This window comes from Cynocephalus volans, chromosome 4 (genome assembly GCF_027409185.1).
Source record: "Cynocephalus volans isolate mCynVol1 chromosome 4, mCynVol1.pri, whole genome shotgun sequence".
In the NCBI taxonomy this organism is placed as follows: Eukaryota; Metazoa; Chordata; class Mammalia; order Dermoptera; family Cynocephalidae; genus Cynocephalus; species Cynocephalus volans.
This window is the reverse complement of record NC_084463.1, coordinates 115,078,579-115,094,115: the sequence shown is the minus strand read 5'-3', so window position 1 is coordinate 115,094,115 and position 15,537 is coordinate 115,078,579. Positions and strand designations below refer to the sequence as shown.

At 43.7% G+C, this 15,537-nt stretch overlaps 1 protein-coding gene across 2 annotated transcripts; it reads right to left on the bottom strand.

The window, feature by feature from the left end:
- Window positions 1-8,597: 8,597 nt before the first annotated feature.
- On the bottom strand, window positions 8,598-11,270 carry LOC134377100 (calcitonin gene-related peptide 2-like). Of its 2 annotated transcripts, none has more exons than XM_063095714.1 (3): window positions 11,185-11,270; window positions 10,787-10,930; window positions 8,598-8,757 (listed from the first exon to the last, which is right to left on the bottom strand). In XM_063095714.1, the coding sequence occupies exons 1-3, from the start codon at window positions 11,268-11,270 to the stop codon at window positions 8,598-8,600; spliced, it is 390 nt and encodes a 129-aa protein (XP_062951784.1). The 2 variants fall into 2 exon arrangements, with proteins under 2 accessions (XP_062951784.1, XP_062951783.1); XM_063095713.1 differs by lacking the exon at window positions 8,598-8,757 and adding an exon at window positions 9,670-9,868.
- Between the last annotated feature and the right edge of the window lie 4,267 nt (window positions 11,271-15,537).

The following is a 15,537-nucleotide window of genomic DNA, read 5'->3' as shown; positions in this document are numbered from 1 at the left end:
ATATGTGGAAGCTTAAAAAAAAAAAGTGGTTTTCATAGAAGTAGAGAGTAGAATAATGCTTACCAGAGGCCAGAAGGAGAGGAGGGGATGGGGGAGGGGAAGTGGTGGATTAACAAGTACAAAGCTATGCTATCTATCCTAAGTGAATCATTGTGCAGTATATGAATGTATTGAAACAACACCCTACCCCACAAATATATACAAATAAGTGTTTTTTAAAAAAACACATGATTCTCTCAATTGGTGCAGAAAAATCTACTGATAAAGTTCAACAATCCATGATAAAAACACTAAGCCATACAGAAATAGAAGAGAGTCTGTAAAAGGCATCTATGAAAAACCCACAGCTAACAACATAATTAATGGCGAAAGACTGAAAGTCACTTCCTTTAAGATCAGGAAAAAGACAAGGATATCCACTTTTGCCACTTCTATTCGAAATTGTACTGGAGGTTCTAGCCAGGGAAACTGAGTGATAAAAAATAAATCAATATAAAGAATTTGGATTGGAAAGGAAGAAACAAAGCTATCTCTACTTGCAGATAACACGATCTCGTATACAGAAAATCCTAAGGAATGCACACATACACACACACACAAAAACCTTTTAGAGCAAATGAACAAGTTCAACAAGGTTGCAGAAAACAAGATCAATATACAAAATCTGTTGTATTTCTAGACACTACCAATAAACAATCACAAAATAAAATCAAGAAAATTTTATTTATAAGAACATAAATTAATAAAATACTTAGGAATAAATTTAACGGAAGTGCAAGATTTCTACACTGAAAAGTAAAAATGTCACTGAAAGAAATTAAAGAAAATCTAACTGAACAAAAAGACATTCTGTGTTTATGAACTGGAAGATGTAATATTGTTAAGACAGCAGTTCTCCTTAAATTGATTTACAGATTTAAGACAATCCCTACCAAAATTCTAGCTGCCTCTTTTGCGGAAATGGACAAGCTGATCCTAAAACTAATATGGAAATGCAAGGGACCCAGAATAGACAAGACAATCTTGAAAAAGTATATAGTTGAAAACTCACACTTCCCTATTTCAAAACTTACTACAAAGCTACCGTTATTTTAAAAATATGTATTACTGGTAAGGTCTAGATATAAGTATCAATGGAATAAAATCGAGAGTCCAGAAAAAAAACTTAAACATCAATTATCAATTAATTTTTAACAAAGTTTCAATGCACAAAATGCACAATTACAATTCAATGCACAAAAGAATCATTTTTTCAATAAATTGTGCTGGGACAAATGGATATTTACATGCAAAAAAATAAAAATAAAACGATTTGCATTCCTACCTCACACCATAGTTAAAAATTAACACAATATGGTTCAGAAATCTAAATGTAAGAGCTAAAACTATAAAACTCTTAGATGAAAACATAGGTAAATCTTATGACTTTAGATTAGGTAATAGATTTTTATACATAATCCCTAAAACACAAGCAGTTAATACCCCCCCAAAAATATAAACTGTACTTCATCAAATTTAAAATTTTTGTGCTTCAAATGACACTATCATAAAAGTGGAAAGATAAATCACAGAATGAGGGAAAATTTTGCAAATCATTTTTTCACAAGGGTCTGGTATTCAAAATGAACAATTCTTACAACACTATCATAAAAAGATAACTTAATATACAATGGTCAATGATTTTAACAGACATTTCAATAAAAAATATACGAATGACCAAATAAGCACATAAAAAAAGGATGTTCAACATCATTAGTCATTAGGAAAATGTAAATCAAAATATCAATGACGTACCACTTCGCACCTCCTAGGCTGACTATAACCTAAAAGACATACAATAACATGTGTTGGTGAATATAGACAAACTGGAAACCTCAAACACTCTGGTGGGAATGTAAATTGTGTAGTCAGTTTGGAAAATAGTCTTGGAGTTTCTCAAAAGATTAAATAAAGAGTTACCATATTGTCCAGCAATTTAATTCCTAGATGCATACTCAAAAGAACTAAAAATACACGTTTACACGAAAACTTGCACATGAATATTCATGAAAGCATTATTTACAAAAGCCAAACAGTAGGAAAAAATATTTCATCAGTTGATGAATGAATAAGCAAAATGTGGCATATCTATGAACGGAATATTATTCCACCATAAAATGCAATAAAGTACGGATACATGTAACAAAATGAGTGAGCCCTGAAAACATTAAGATCAGTGAAAAAAGTCAGACACAAAAGGCCACATGATTCCATTTACATAAAATGTCCAGAATAGACAAATTCATTGAGACAGAAAGTAGATTAGTTGTTGCTAGGGAATGCGGGGAGAGGGGAATGGATAATGAATGCTAATGGGTCTTTAGTTTTGGGAGGGGAATTATAAAAATGCTCTAAAATTAGATAGTGGTGATAATCACACAACCATGAGAATATGCTAAAAACGAATGAATTGTATAGTTTAAAAGAATAGATTTTATAGTATGGAAATTATATCTCAATTTTAAAATAAGAATAAAGGCATTATGGAAAACAATACAGATATTTCTCAAAAAACTACAAATACAACAACCATGCAATCCAGAAATCTCATTATTGAGTGTATAACCAGAGGAATGGAAATCAACAAGTCAGTGGGATATCTGCACTCTCATGTTTATGATAGCTGCATTCACAATAGCCAAGAGCTGGAAATGTCCATTACAAATGATTAGATGCAGAACATGTGGCATATACACAACAGGGAATACTACTCAGTCATAAAAAAGAATGAAATTCTACCATTTACAGCAACATGGATGAGCTTGGAGAAAATTATGTTAAGTGAAATAAGCCAGGCACAGAAAGAGAAATGCCACATGTCCTCACTCATATGTAAAACTTAAGAAAGCTGGTCTCATAGAAGTAGAGACTAGAATAGTGGTTGCTAGAGACTGGTACAGGGCGGGGGATGGGGAATGGAGAGAGTGTGGTGAAGGGATACGACATTGTAGAGAGATAGGAAGAATAAGATCTAGTTTGCTATAGCAATATAGGGGGACTATAGCAAACAACAAATTACTATATAACTTCAAGTAGCTAGTCGAGGATGTTGAATGTTCCCAACGAAAAGAGGTGACGAATGTTTGAGGTAATGGATATGCTAAACACCCTGATATGATCACTGCACACAGTATAAATGTACCCAAATATCATATTGTATTTCATAAATGTATGTAATTATCATGGGTCAATTAAGAAAAATTAGATTTAAAAGAAAAAAATGTTTTTCAGAGACAGAAGTAGATTAGAGGCCAGAAGTGGAGGGGGAAAGGAATATCGAGAAGTTATTGCTTCATGAGTGCAAGAGTTTATGTTTAGGATGATAAAAATGTTTTGGAAATAGGTGGAGGTAATAATTACACAGTATTGTGGATACAATCAATTCCATGCAATGGTATGTTTAAAAATGCTTGCAATGGAAATTCTTATGTTATATATGATTTACCACAATAAAAAATCGTTTTTTTGAAATTGTAAGACTTTTACATTTTACTCAAAGTGATAAAATAGTAACTCTAAGTAAACAATGAAAAGTTAGGTATAATTATTGTCATTCCTAGAGAAACCCTTAAAGGGTACTAATAAAGAGATAAAACTAAAGGCCATTAGAGAAGTCATAGTGGAATACTTTTCAAAAAATTTTAATTAAAAATCCCATATAAGAAAAAAAAAAGAAGCAGGAAAGGGAGAATAGAGGAATAAAAAATAGAGGGCACAAACAGAAAATAGATCACAGAATGATAAACCTAAATCCAACTAAATCAAATATTATGTTAAAAATGGTCCACACACACCAACTAAAAGACATCTATTGTTGGACTGGAATTTTTTTTAAGACCCTAATATGTGCTTTATACAAAAACAAAACAAAACTAAATAAGACTACTTAAATATGGAGAGGATAAAAGTAAAATTATACAAAAAGATACACTATGAAGAAAATAATCAAAAAGAAACCGAGGTAGCTATGTTAATATTAGATAAAGTAGTCTTCAGAACACGAAAAATTAAATTACCAGGGATAAAGAGGAACATTACATAAAATTAAATGTTTGATTCACCAAGAAGAAATAGCAATTCTGAATGTGAATTCCCCTAAAAACAGAACCTCAAAATGTAGGAAACAAAAACTGATAGAACTGAAAATAGAAATAGACAAGTTTACAATCAAAGTTGAAGGCTTCGACAATCTTCTCTCGGTAATGGTTAAAATAGACATAAAAGCAGTAAGGATATAGAAGACCTGAACAACACTACAAAATTATTTTTTCTAATTAATATTTTCAGAATATTCCATGAAACAATAGCAGAATACAAACTTCTTCAGGTGCTTGTGAGATATTAATCAGGATGGACAATATTCTAGATGATAAGACAAACTTTAAAATATTTTTAAAATTGAAATTATGCATGAAATTAAACTGTAAACCAATAATAGGACGATGGAAAATTCCCAAATATTTAGAAATTAAAAATACATTTCTAAAGAACCAATGTGTCAAAACAATTAGTCTTAAGGGATTTAAAAGGATTAAGACATGTAAAAGAAAAAGTTGATAAACTGGACTTGATCAAAATTTAAAACTTTTCTTCTATGAAAGACATTGCTAAGAAAATTTTAAAAACAATCCACAGATTGGAAGGGGGTTGCAAGTTACATATCTGATACTATCTTGCAGCCACAACACAGAAAGAACTCTCAAAACTCAACAACAAGAAAGCAAGCAATCCACTAAAAAATTGGCAAAACATTTGAACAAACATTTCAACAAAAACGATAAACAGATGGCAAATAAGCACAGAAAAAAATTTCAATATTATCAGTTATCAGAGAAATGCAAATTAAAACTACAGTGAGATACTACTACATACCCATTTGTGGAAATACTAGAACTCTCATACTTGGCTAGTGAGAGTGCAAAAGGACACAGCCACATCCTGGCATTTCTTATAAAGTTATCTATATACTTGCCAAATGACCCTGAAATCTCACTCCAAGGTGTTTACTCAAAAGAAATGAAAATGTATTGTATTAGTTTCCTAGAGCTATTATAACAAATTACAACAAACCTGGTGGCTTACATTAAGTTCTGGAGGCCAGAAGTTCAAAATCTAGATGTCAGCAGGGCTGCACTACTTCTAGAAACTCTTAGGAAAAAGTCTGTTTTGTGCTTCTTCTGGCTGCTGGTAGTCACTGGCTCCCTTGGCTTCCTGGATTTGGGCCTTTCTCCCTCAGTCTTCATGTCATGTTCTCCTCTGCATGTGTTTCTTCTCTGTGTGTGTCTTCTAAGGATATGCCATTGGACTTAGGAGCTACCTGTATAATCTAGAATGATCTCATTTTAAGATCCTTAACTTAATTACATTAGCAAAGACTCTTTTTACAAATAAGGTAACAGTCATAGTTTCCAGTGATAAGAACATGGACATATTTGGGGGGCCCACTACACTTAACACAAGAAATCTATCCATGAATGTTTATAGCACCTCTATTCATAAATGCCAACAACTAGAAACAACCCAAGTGTCCTTTGATGGGTAAATGGATAAACCGACTGTGGTACATCCATACAATGTAATACAACTCAGCTATAAAAAGAAACAAACTGCAGCAACATGGATAAATCTCAATGCATTATGCTAAGTAAAAAGAGCCAAACTCAAAACTATATACTGATCCCACTTACATGGCATTCTGGAGAAAGCAGAAGGGAGAGAGAACAGAACAGCTGCTGGCGGAAGTTGAGGGGTGAGGGAGCATTTGACTACAAAGGGGAAGCACGGGGAAATCTGAGAGAGGGATGGAACTGTTTTACATCTTGTTTTGGTGATTACACAACTCAACGTATTTGTCAAAACTCATAGAACTGTACACCAAAAAGATTAAAGTTTTCGATATGTAAATTTACAATTACATGTTTAAAGTGAGATATGGAGCTGGGACTCTGGAGACCACATTTTCCTTCTCCAGTTGGACCCCGTTAGGCTCTGCCAAGTGGCGGTCCTAAAAGGAGACAAGAATGCATGAAGAAGAGGAAGGATCTGGCTCTTTCCGATCTTGATTTCTGTTTCTGTCAGCATCACACACAGAGTTGCTTGACTCTAGCAGTGAAGTTCTTTCCAGTTTCCAGTTTTGGTTTGATTTTGATAATAAATGTTCATTTTTAATAATAAATGCTGTACAAGAACAGTTTGGTTTCATTTTTCCGTACTCCTAGAACAGCCTTGTTGCAGCCCCTCAAACATACCAGAGTCTGCTGACTTACCTTCTCAATGGTCTGAGAATATTTCTCCAAGCTTCTGAATTCTAACTACCCCACCTCTTGCCTTTGTTCCCCAGCCCTGTTGATGGTGGCTGCTTCCTACGCTCTCTATCTGTTCTACCTCTTGCTCTCTTTTGCCTTTTCAGGACTCTATACCTATTTAGTAAATTCCTTATATGAAATTCTTTCTGTTAAAGTTACTGATGTAGTTCCCGTTTTCCTGACTAAAACTTGAGTGGAAAGCCAAAGTCTTTCTGGTGCCCTACAATGTCCCATATGACTGTTCTCCCCCTTTACTCTCTAACCTCATCTCCTACTTCTCTTCCTCATCACTCACTCTGGGTCTGACTGCCAATTCATAGAAAACACAAGTTAAACCTCACCCCAGGGATGCAATCATCAGAATACAGAATGTGGAAAACTTCACTAGACAAATAACCTGTCTCTCCAACAAATGTATTGCAAGGGGTAAAAAAGATGGAGGGGTAACTTCCAGACTAAAAGCCCTAACCATATCGACCATCAGCAATGCAAAGACCCAATTTGGGCCCTGATTATCCATATGAATGATAATGGGTGCATTTAATTAAACCATGACTGGTTATTAATGAATTAAGAAATTATTGTTAATTTATTAAAGTTGTTAACTGGAATTGTGTTACATTTAAAGAGTCTTTCCCATATTTATGGATGTATTGATACAATAATATACTCGGAGTACCAGAGTAGATGATATATACGAGTAACAATATTGACCACTGATCATTCTTGAAGTCAAGTAATGGGTACAAAGAATCCATTGTATTATACAAAGACTAGGTTGTTTGGATGTTTAAAATTTTCTCCAAAATCCAGGAGTCTACCATGGCAGGCAGCTAGGCTAAAGAATAGTTCACAGGTCTCTGGAAAACATCATAATCCACTGTTGAAAAGCACATAATGCAATGGTTTCTACTGTAAACTCTGGAAACCAACACCTGGGTATGCCACTCTCTTCCTGTGTAACCTTAGACTTTTCTTCTCCCTGCCTGTCTGAAGTGGAATAATAGTATCTATCCCATGGTCTTTTCATGAAGATTAAATGAATTCACAGGTATAAAGCACTGTCTTAGAATACCATCTGACCCATAGTAAGCACCCCAAAAATATTATTATTATTATTATTACTACTACGACTACTGCTACATAGGAAAACAAGTTGAAATGAATCACCAGGGTCTTGAAACAAATGTATCCAAAATATGTTTTTAATCTTGATGAAGTTCACAAATGGCACAATATTGACATTTCCTTAAACAAATTATACAATCATGTTCTTAGACAACAAGGCACAGCATCACTATTACCATGTGTCCCAAAGGCCACAAGAGGCAGTGATTTCATGTCTCCCTAAGGTTTGGCAGAGCTGCCATAATCAATAGGATGAGTCTCAAAGAACCAACTTGCTACTAGATAAGCCAATGAGAGATGCCATCACATTTACTGGACATATAATCAAATATAAAAATGATGCACAACAAATATGGAATTAGCTTGTTTTGCATTCACTTTCATTCCTTTCAAGTGACAAAGGTGCTTTTTTCAGTATCTATTAGGATGCAAACATGCGTATCTTCCATGGGGCCTCCTCACCAAGTTGTTGTCAACAAATAATAATAGAAGTGGTGAGTTCAGCTTCATGGTAACCTGAGATGAGGGGATAGAGCGGAAAACAAAGAGAAAAAAGAAGGGAAGGAAAAGTAGGAGAAAAAGAAGAACAAGAAGTGAGTAATCACAGCTACTACTGAAAAGAAGACTAATTTACAGAAGTACTACTATAACTGCATCTATGAATTACGGATATGAGATGTACAGGCTTACAAGGCAAATGAAGACAAAAGTAATTCAACTGTTACCGTGAATATTGGTAGCAGCAGGATCACAGGTCTCCAGTCTGAATCTGTGAACACCGATCAATGGTTGAGCCCTTTCTCAGCCTGGGCTCATTAATGGAGGTGTGGCCCTGGTTAAGGTTGGCAGGCCCAACCCTTTCTGAATCCAGCCAGCATATTTTACAGTTCTCTTCTCAGAAAACTGACACTGCATGTCTGAAGCCTACCCTAGTGTGCTGATTTCAAGCTCAATTCTAGAAGGAACTCACCATCTCAGGACAAAGGATGTTACTGGAGAAAAAGGTAACTGAAGAACATACCAGGGCTAGGGGGTTTCAAAATGTAGATCTTAACCTCCAAATCTCTTCCCCTCCCATCTCATAGTAAAAGGGCAGTCACCTTCTTGCTGGAGTCATTTAGCTGGTCAGGCCTGAATGTCTCTGCGGCGCCGGCCAAAGGCTTTGGAGCCCACGTTGGTGGGCACAAAATTGCTCTTCACCACACCCCCTGATCTGCTCAGCAAGCCTGCCAGCCGATGGGTCACACAGGTGGCAGTGTTGCAGGTCCTCTTCTGGGCAGTGATGCTGATTTGCAGAACAGGGAAAGAAGAGAAGACCTGTCAGTGAAAGGCCAAGGGAAGGAGCCTGCCCCATGGGACCTTCATAAAGAGAATTGCAGCTCTTCAACATACCATTTAACAATAAGTGTTTCTCCTAAATGCAATTATCAAAGCTGTTAGGGGAAATGGCCTGGCAGCCTTTGCTAGGAGTTCTGCTCAAAGACCAGCACCAAGAAGAAAAAAAAAAAAAAGTTCCAAGCTATGGGGCACATGTTAAAACCCTGCACTTATCATTCAAGGAAAAAGTGAACAGAAATCCCACCCCCACCCCAAGACCCACAAGGAGTATAGAGACCATACATCATCCATAAGCACCAACAAACCACTTTCCACAGGAAAATGAAATTCTCCTAAAGTCTTACCTAGTAGAAGCTCCAAGAACAGGGTTTGCAGCATCCTCTCCCAGAAGTGCTTACCTTCTCCTTACACTGTTCTTGCTGTTTGAGCTTGGTCACAAAAATCACCCATCAAGCCTTACACTCAGCTATCTTGAAGCTAACTACTTCTAAGCATAGACACTGGACACCTTCAAACCCAGAATGTGGATGAGATCAATGACCATCACAGCTCAAATCCTTTTAGAAAAATAGATTTATTCATCAAATGGTGAGGCATAAAGGATGTGCATATTTTAGTACATTCAGAAGCAGAAATTGGACAATTAGCTCTGCTATGAAATCCTCTGGGGTCTCAGGAAGCTTCCCTCACTCTCTCTTATCTCTAACCTGGTCTGTGAGTTCTGCTATCTCCCTTCTATCCCAGGGGTCCCAACATTCATAAGCAATGCTGCCAGTATCAGCTTGAACAACCAGAGAGGAATCCACATGCATCAAATACATAAGGGGGAGCAAGAAAGGAAATCAGGACTGATAGAAGCTCAGTTGGCATCCTGGGGCACCCCAACATGGGAGTAGCGGTCCTTCTGCAAGCCTCTGGCTAGGTCTCTTTTCTTGCCAGGTGTTTCAGGCCCGAAGTTGATACCAGAGAATGTATGAAAGTTGTTCAGGTCTTGCAAGTATGTGCCCAGCACACAGGTACTCAGATGACTGCACCGCTTAGATCTGGGGCTGTCCAGGCTGCAGGGAAAAGACATGCCAGACAGTACCATGCACCAGGGTCTGCTCCTGTTGGCAGTCACGTGGAAGACTGAACCAAGCAGGGGGCACTTTGAGCAGAGACAGGAGGGGCAGGCAGGAGGGCAGCTCACATACCCTGCATTAGGAGAGCTCAGAGGTGCAATGGGCCAGGGCAGCATGGGGAAGGGCTGCAGTGAGGAAGGGTGACATTTTCTGGCATTCCACATGCTGTTCAGTCCTTCATGCTGGCCAGAGGGGTTCTCAGGACAGATGCAGGTACAACTCATGCCTCTGCCCAGGCAGTGCTGGGGCCAAGCCAGGCACTGATCTCTGCTCAGGCTCAGCATGCACAGGGAGGTGGGGCTGGGGAATGGTGCTCTCTCTGGCCCCACGACAGCATGCACATCTCCACAGATGCTGCACATCTAAAGGCCCCAACCTACCTCGGACACTGCTCTAGCTGTCCCCACCCCCGCAAGGGCTTCACCTTCACCTTGCAAATGTGAAATGAAGGCTCCTTGCAGGTGTGAAAGAACAACATGCAGAGGTGAACTTTCTAAAACCTCCTGACATACCAGGTCCATCCCCTGGCTTCGCACTTACCACTCCTACCTCATCCAGTGCTTGGAGGTTTCTCCAGTACTGCAAGACCAATTCCCACAGTGAGCAATTCCACACCTTCCCTAACTGCTTTCAGAAATGGATCTTTTTAATGTGTCTTAACCACATTCCCTGCAGCTGCACCAGGACCTCTGTCTGTCATCCATGGAGCCTGAGAATGGCTGGATCCCAGGTCGTGGTGAACACCCACAGCCTGCCGGACTCCTAGCCAGTGTGTCCTCTCCTTCCTCTTGGGATATGTTTTCCTGGATATCGGGGGAATGGAAAGCCCTGGGCTGGGTGCAAGGGGAGCCTCACCTGGAGCCCTCAGTCTCCTGCTCCTGCTCCAGCTCCTGCTCACTGGCCTTCATCTGCACATAGTCCTGCACCAGTGCAGCCAGCAGGAGGCGCGCTTCCTCCTCACTGAGTGTGGCCAGGTCTGAGCTACTCTCCAAAGCAGACCTGCGAGGGGAAGCAGACCAATGCAGGCTCTGAGCCCCTGTTTGCCCCCTCCCCAGAATAAGGGGCCAGGCTTCCTGGCCCCTGCTTCTTCCCCTGAGGATGTGGCTACTCCGACACCCAGTGGACAGGGCAGGAAGCCAGTGTCCACTTGAGGAGCTGATTCACCGGGAGCCAAGTGTGACTTCAGAGACACAAAGCTGTCTCATCCCAGGGGCAGTGGGTACGGAGCGCTCTCTAGCTTTAGGTTGTCTCACCTGAATAGTTCTGCCTGGAGGCTGCCCGCCTGGCAGAGGACCAAGATGCTGAGAGCCAGGAAGGGGGAGAACTTCCCGAAGCCCATGACGCCTCTCTGTAAGGGGAGAATGACAAGACGTTATCAATGCACCAAGACCACTAGAACCTAGTGCTGCCTCTGCCACAACTACTGTGTGACCTCAGGCAAGTTACTCTACCTCCTTGTGCCTCTGTTCAGTTCATTTGCCAGAAGAGCTGCTGTGAATTTCAGAAGATACATTACAGTGCATGGCTTGGTAGAGCAAAAACAGCTGTGTGGGGAGGACGGGGGATAGATTTTGGTTCTGTTCTGTGGAAAATGAGAGAGAACCCCTAAGCGCGCATGCACACAAACCCACACCTTTTGCCCTGATCTATGTAGAAACCAAGCGCAGACCCACTCCGCTGCAGACCTGCTCTCCCATTGTGCCTGTCTTCCCACAGACTGAAAATTTTAGGACTCCACTGCTAGACTTGGCGCCAAAGCGTGGGAGGGAAGGCGGGAAGAGTAGACTGGAAAGGAGGGCTAATCTCTCAGTCTGCGGATCTAGATTTGGGGGAAATTTCAACGTGCCAATTACAGGTGTCTCTGGACTCTGCCTGCACAGATGGCGCTCTGCTGGAGCGCAGTTTAGCAGCAGGTGCCGGGCACCTGCACCTTAAGGTGAGCGCACTGTTCTGGTCGGCTGACAGTACAGCCCCAAATCCCGGCAATGTTCCAGAGACGCCTGCGGGTTGGAGGCGCCTCAGATGAAGGCTCAGCGCTCCACTGTCTCGGGAACCAAACGTGATCGCTGAGGTCACAGAGGCGCAGGGCACTCCTGGACCAAACTCGAGCGGTATACTGCATGCCAACTGGTACCAACCCAGAGGCCCCAGTCCCACCTAACTGGGCTCGCCCTGTTTCCAGCTCCCATGCGGAGCCCTAGCGGTAGACGGGATTTCACCCGCGCGCGTCAGGAGAACATGCCGGCGAAGCTCTAACCGCCCGCCTTCTCCTGAGCCAGTGAGGCAGCTAAGATCACCTGGCTGTAGGTAGGACGAGATGGCGTGAAGAGGTGAAGAAGCAGGCAGGCAAATGGAGCAAACTGGGTGAACTAGTCAGGAAAGGCAGGTTATTAGAGTGGGAAGTTCCTCACCTGGCGACGCTAGTTTCAGGGCAGCGCGAGCAGCAGGTCCACGCGGGAAGAGCACAGTGCCTGCTGTGGGCACCTTCCCCGCCGGGCTCTTATTCCAGTGGTGTCGGGAGGCGGTGTCCCCACCAGCCTGCGCGGCCAATCCAAAGTGCCCAGGACCAGCCAATTAGAGGACCGACCAAGCTCCGATTGCGTCATACCTCGCGCTTACCACACCGCAACTCCGGGGAGGGGACCATCCGGTCCCGCTGTCATTTACGTTAAGGTCATTGCTTAGGGCGCGAGAGGAGAGCCTTCGACGTCCAGAAAGTGGGGACAAGTCGGGGAAAGTTTGGCGTCACCTACAGTAAAGGACCAGAGCTTCTTTCACCTCCTCGGAGTCTGAACTCCGGCCTCGCACCCCCTCCTGCCACGCCAGGGGGGACCCAAGCCCAGCCACCTGCAGCCCCAGAAAGGTTGAGCAATAGTCCCGGGTTCTAAAGGGACCTCAGCTGAAACGGTTCAGGGCGGGGGAGGGGGAGTAGCCTTGAAAGATTGTTTTTGAACCACCTGGGGTGCTCCTGGGATCTACCCCAACCACGCGCACCCTAGCGTCCTGGGCCCCCAGAGAAGGTGGTTTTATTTTCAGTCTGGCAGCCAAGCCTCCTCCGCCTCACTCCCCTGGGACTGGTAGGAACGCAAGAGACGACTGGTAAGGGGGCTAAACTGACCCTGACTGTACAGAGGACTCACCCCACCCCTCACCCAACCCCCTCATCCCCCGCGCCCTGTACCTCCGACTTCTCGACTGGGGGTTCAGCATGCCCCACCCTAACCCAAGACCCTCCACTGCCACTGTCGCGGCGGACGTGGTTTGCACAGCTGTCCTGCGCCTCTGGCCTCTGCCAGGCTGCCCCGCCGGGATGGCGTGTGCCCGGCTCTCTGTCCCTCTCGCCCCAAATTCTCTCCCCACTTCCACGAAGCGCCCGAGAGCTAAGCGCGCTGGGGTCGAGCGCCCACCCACCGACGGAGGGGAGCGCGTGCTACAGGCCAAGGGGTGGCGGGCGGACTTTCACAGCCGCTCCACCCGTGGCTACAGACTGGCAGGTGCGCGCATCACGCACTCCCACACCGGGACCCCCGCCACACGCTCTGCCTTTCGCATCCACACAGACACTCCCAGACAGCCAGCGCTCGCCGGAATACGCGCGCCCTCACCAGCCGCTCGCGAAAGGGAAAGCGCGCCCGAACCCAAGCCAAACGCGCGCAGACCCGAAGGCAACCCCACGTGTTTCTGCTTTCGGAAACAAACATGTTTTGCACACACAGTGGTACACACTGTCCCCCAACACGCACATTCTCGCACACGAACTCAGCCTCTCCCCTTTTTCTTAAGGAAAGCCCGGTTCTCTGAGTCGGCGCTGCCTGCTTTCCCTGCGCCTGGGTGCGGGGAGATAATCCCAGCCCTGGCCAAAGGATCTCGGAGCGGGATAGGGGTAGGGGCAGTGGAGAGGAAGACAGGGAGCGCCACCCACCCACCCCCAACTTGGGGCCTCAGGCTCGGCCCGAGCCGCTTGGAAGCTACGCCCCCAAATACGCCCACCGGCGCTCTGGGCTCGGGTGCGCGTTAGCTAAGCTCGCCCCGGGGTGTGGGGTGGAAGGCGAAGGCAGAGGTTCGCGGGGTTGGTGCTGTTTAGGCGCGTCACAGGGGATCTCAGGGGATGTCTGTCTTGGCGCTCCAGGTCATTTTTTCTGTGGCAGGACCCAGCTGGTGGGGAGACGGCGGATTGACTTCCAGCACCCGAGCAATCGAAACTCCAGATAACACTTCCAAAGAATCCCGACCGCCAACTCCGGCGACTCCTGCCCAACCTGCAGCCCCGACGTGCTAAATGCACCCAGGCAGGATGACCCGCGGTCGCCTCGTCCCGGGAAGGCAGCGCTGCGCCTAAAATGTGGCTTGGGGATGTGTCGAGCGGCAAGCCGGACAAAAGGACTCCCAGGACCTTCGCAACCCCACACCAGGACCCTGTACTCTCTAAGAGGTTCTTCTACGTAACAAGAAGGTCACTTTGCGGCCAGATTGTTCGGCTCGCTTTTGGATGCAATGTGGGACGGCCTTTACTCGGGGGCCCTTCCTCCAAAGCCCTGCAAACACTAGAGGAGATGTCTGTGTCCCTCTCCCTGATTTCTGCACCCTGGAGTCCCAGGCTCGCTAGTCTCCCCGAAATCATCAGGGGAGCACCGGCCCTGGAAGCAGGTGGGGAGCAAAGGTGTTTGGCCTCCCGAGAAGCCCAAAAATATTAATTTGGGGAAACTTTGAACCTTTGGGACTGAAGGTGGAAAGCCGGAATCGTCTCCAAAGACTTGATCTTTGGACTTTTCTGAAATGTTGGGACAGACGGCCATTCTGCCACCGCACAATCCACAGGCGCGCCCTGGTTGGCCCACAGCCCCGCGCAGAGCTCCCGCCTGGGCATGAGTAGGCGGTGGTTTCTATAAAAGCTGCAGGAACTCGAATCCCTGAGCTCAAGAGTGAGGGCTCACCAGGCCTAGAGAAAAGTTTACCAATCTTAACCAAGCTTCGATGGTGCTTATCTTCTTGGGTGCCCGGATGGAAACGGCTCTTTTAACTCTGAGCATCCAGAATTATTTGACCTAGTCTTTTTCCTCCATTAGTGTCTTTGCACAGTGTATGGCGCATAGTATGTGCGCAGCAAACATCGTGAAAACGGAAAGAGTGAGGCGGTGAATGAATGAAAAATTGGATGGGTTCATTACCCTAAGAGTCAGACAGGAAATTCGCAGCCAAGTTGAATTGGGCCGTAGACCCAATTTACATCCATTAGGTGGAAGAGCAGATCAATGATCAAAGATGCACCTCCTTTTATTTAATAAAAGAAATCAGTGTCCTGGTGAAAACTTTCTGGAGTCTAATGCGAGAGGAAGTACTAAGGGTTTCTCTTCAAGAGTCCACGAGCTCCAGAAACAAAGCAAGGCAATTTTCTTCAGCCCATCCTTGTATTATATTAGTGAGTGAATGGGAGGAAAAGTCAGTAAAATAATTTGCTTTCTGAATTGAGAAAATTACGTCTTTATTTCCCTGGAACTATTCTGGGCTTCTCTAATCAACCTAACATCAAGATTTACAGAGAATCATTTCCTAGGAATGTCTTTGGCTTTTAAACCATCTCTTATATATTTTGATACTCCGCTTAA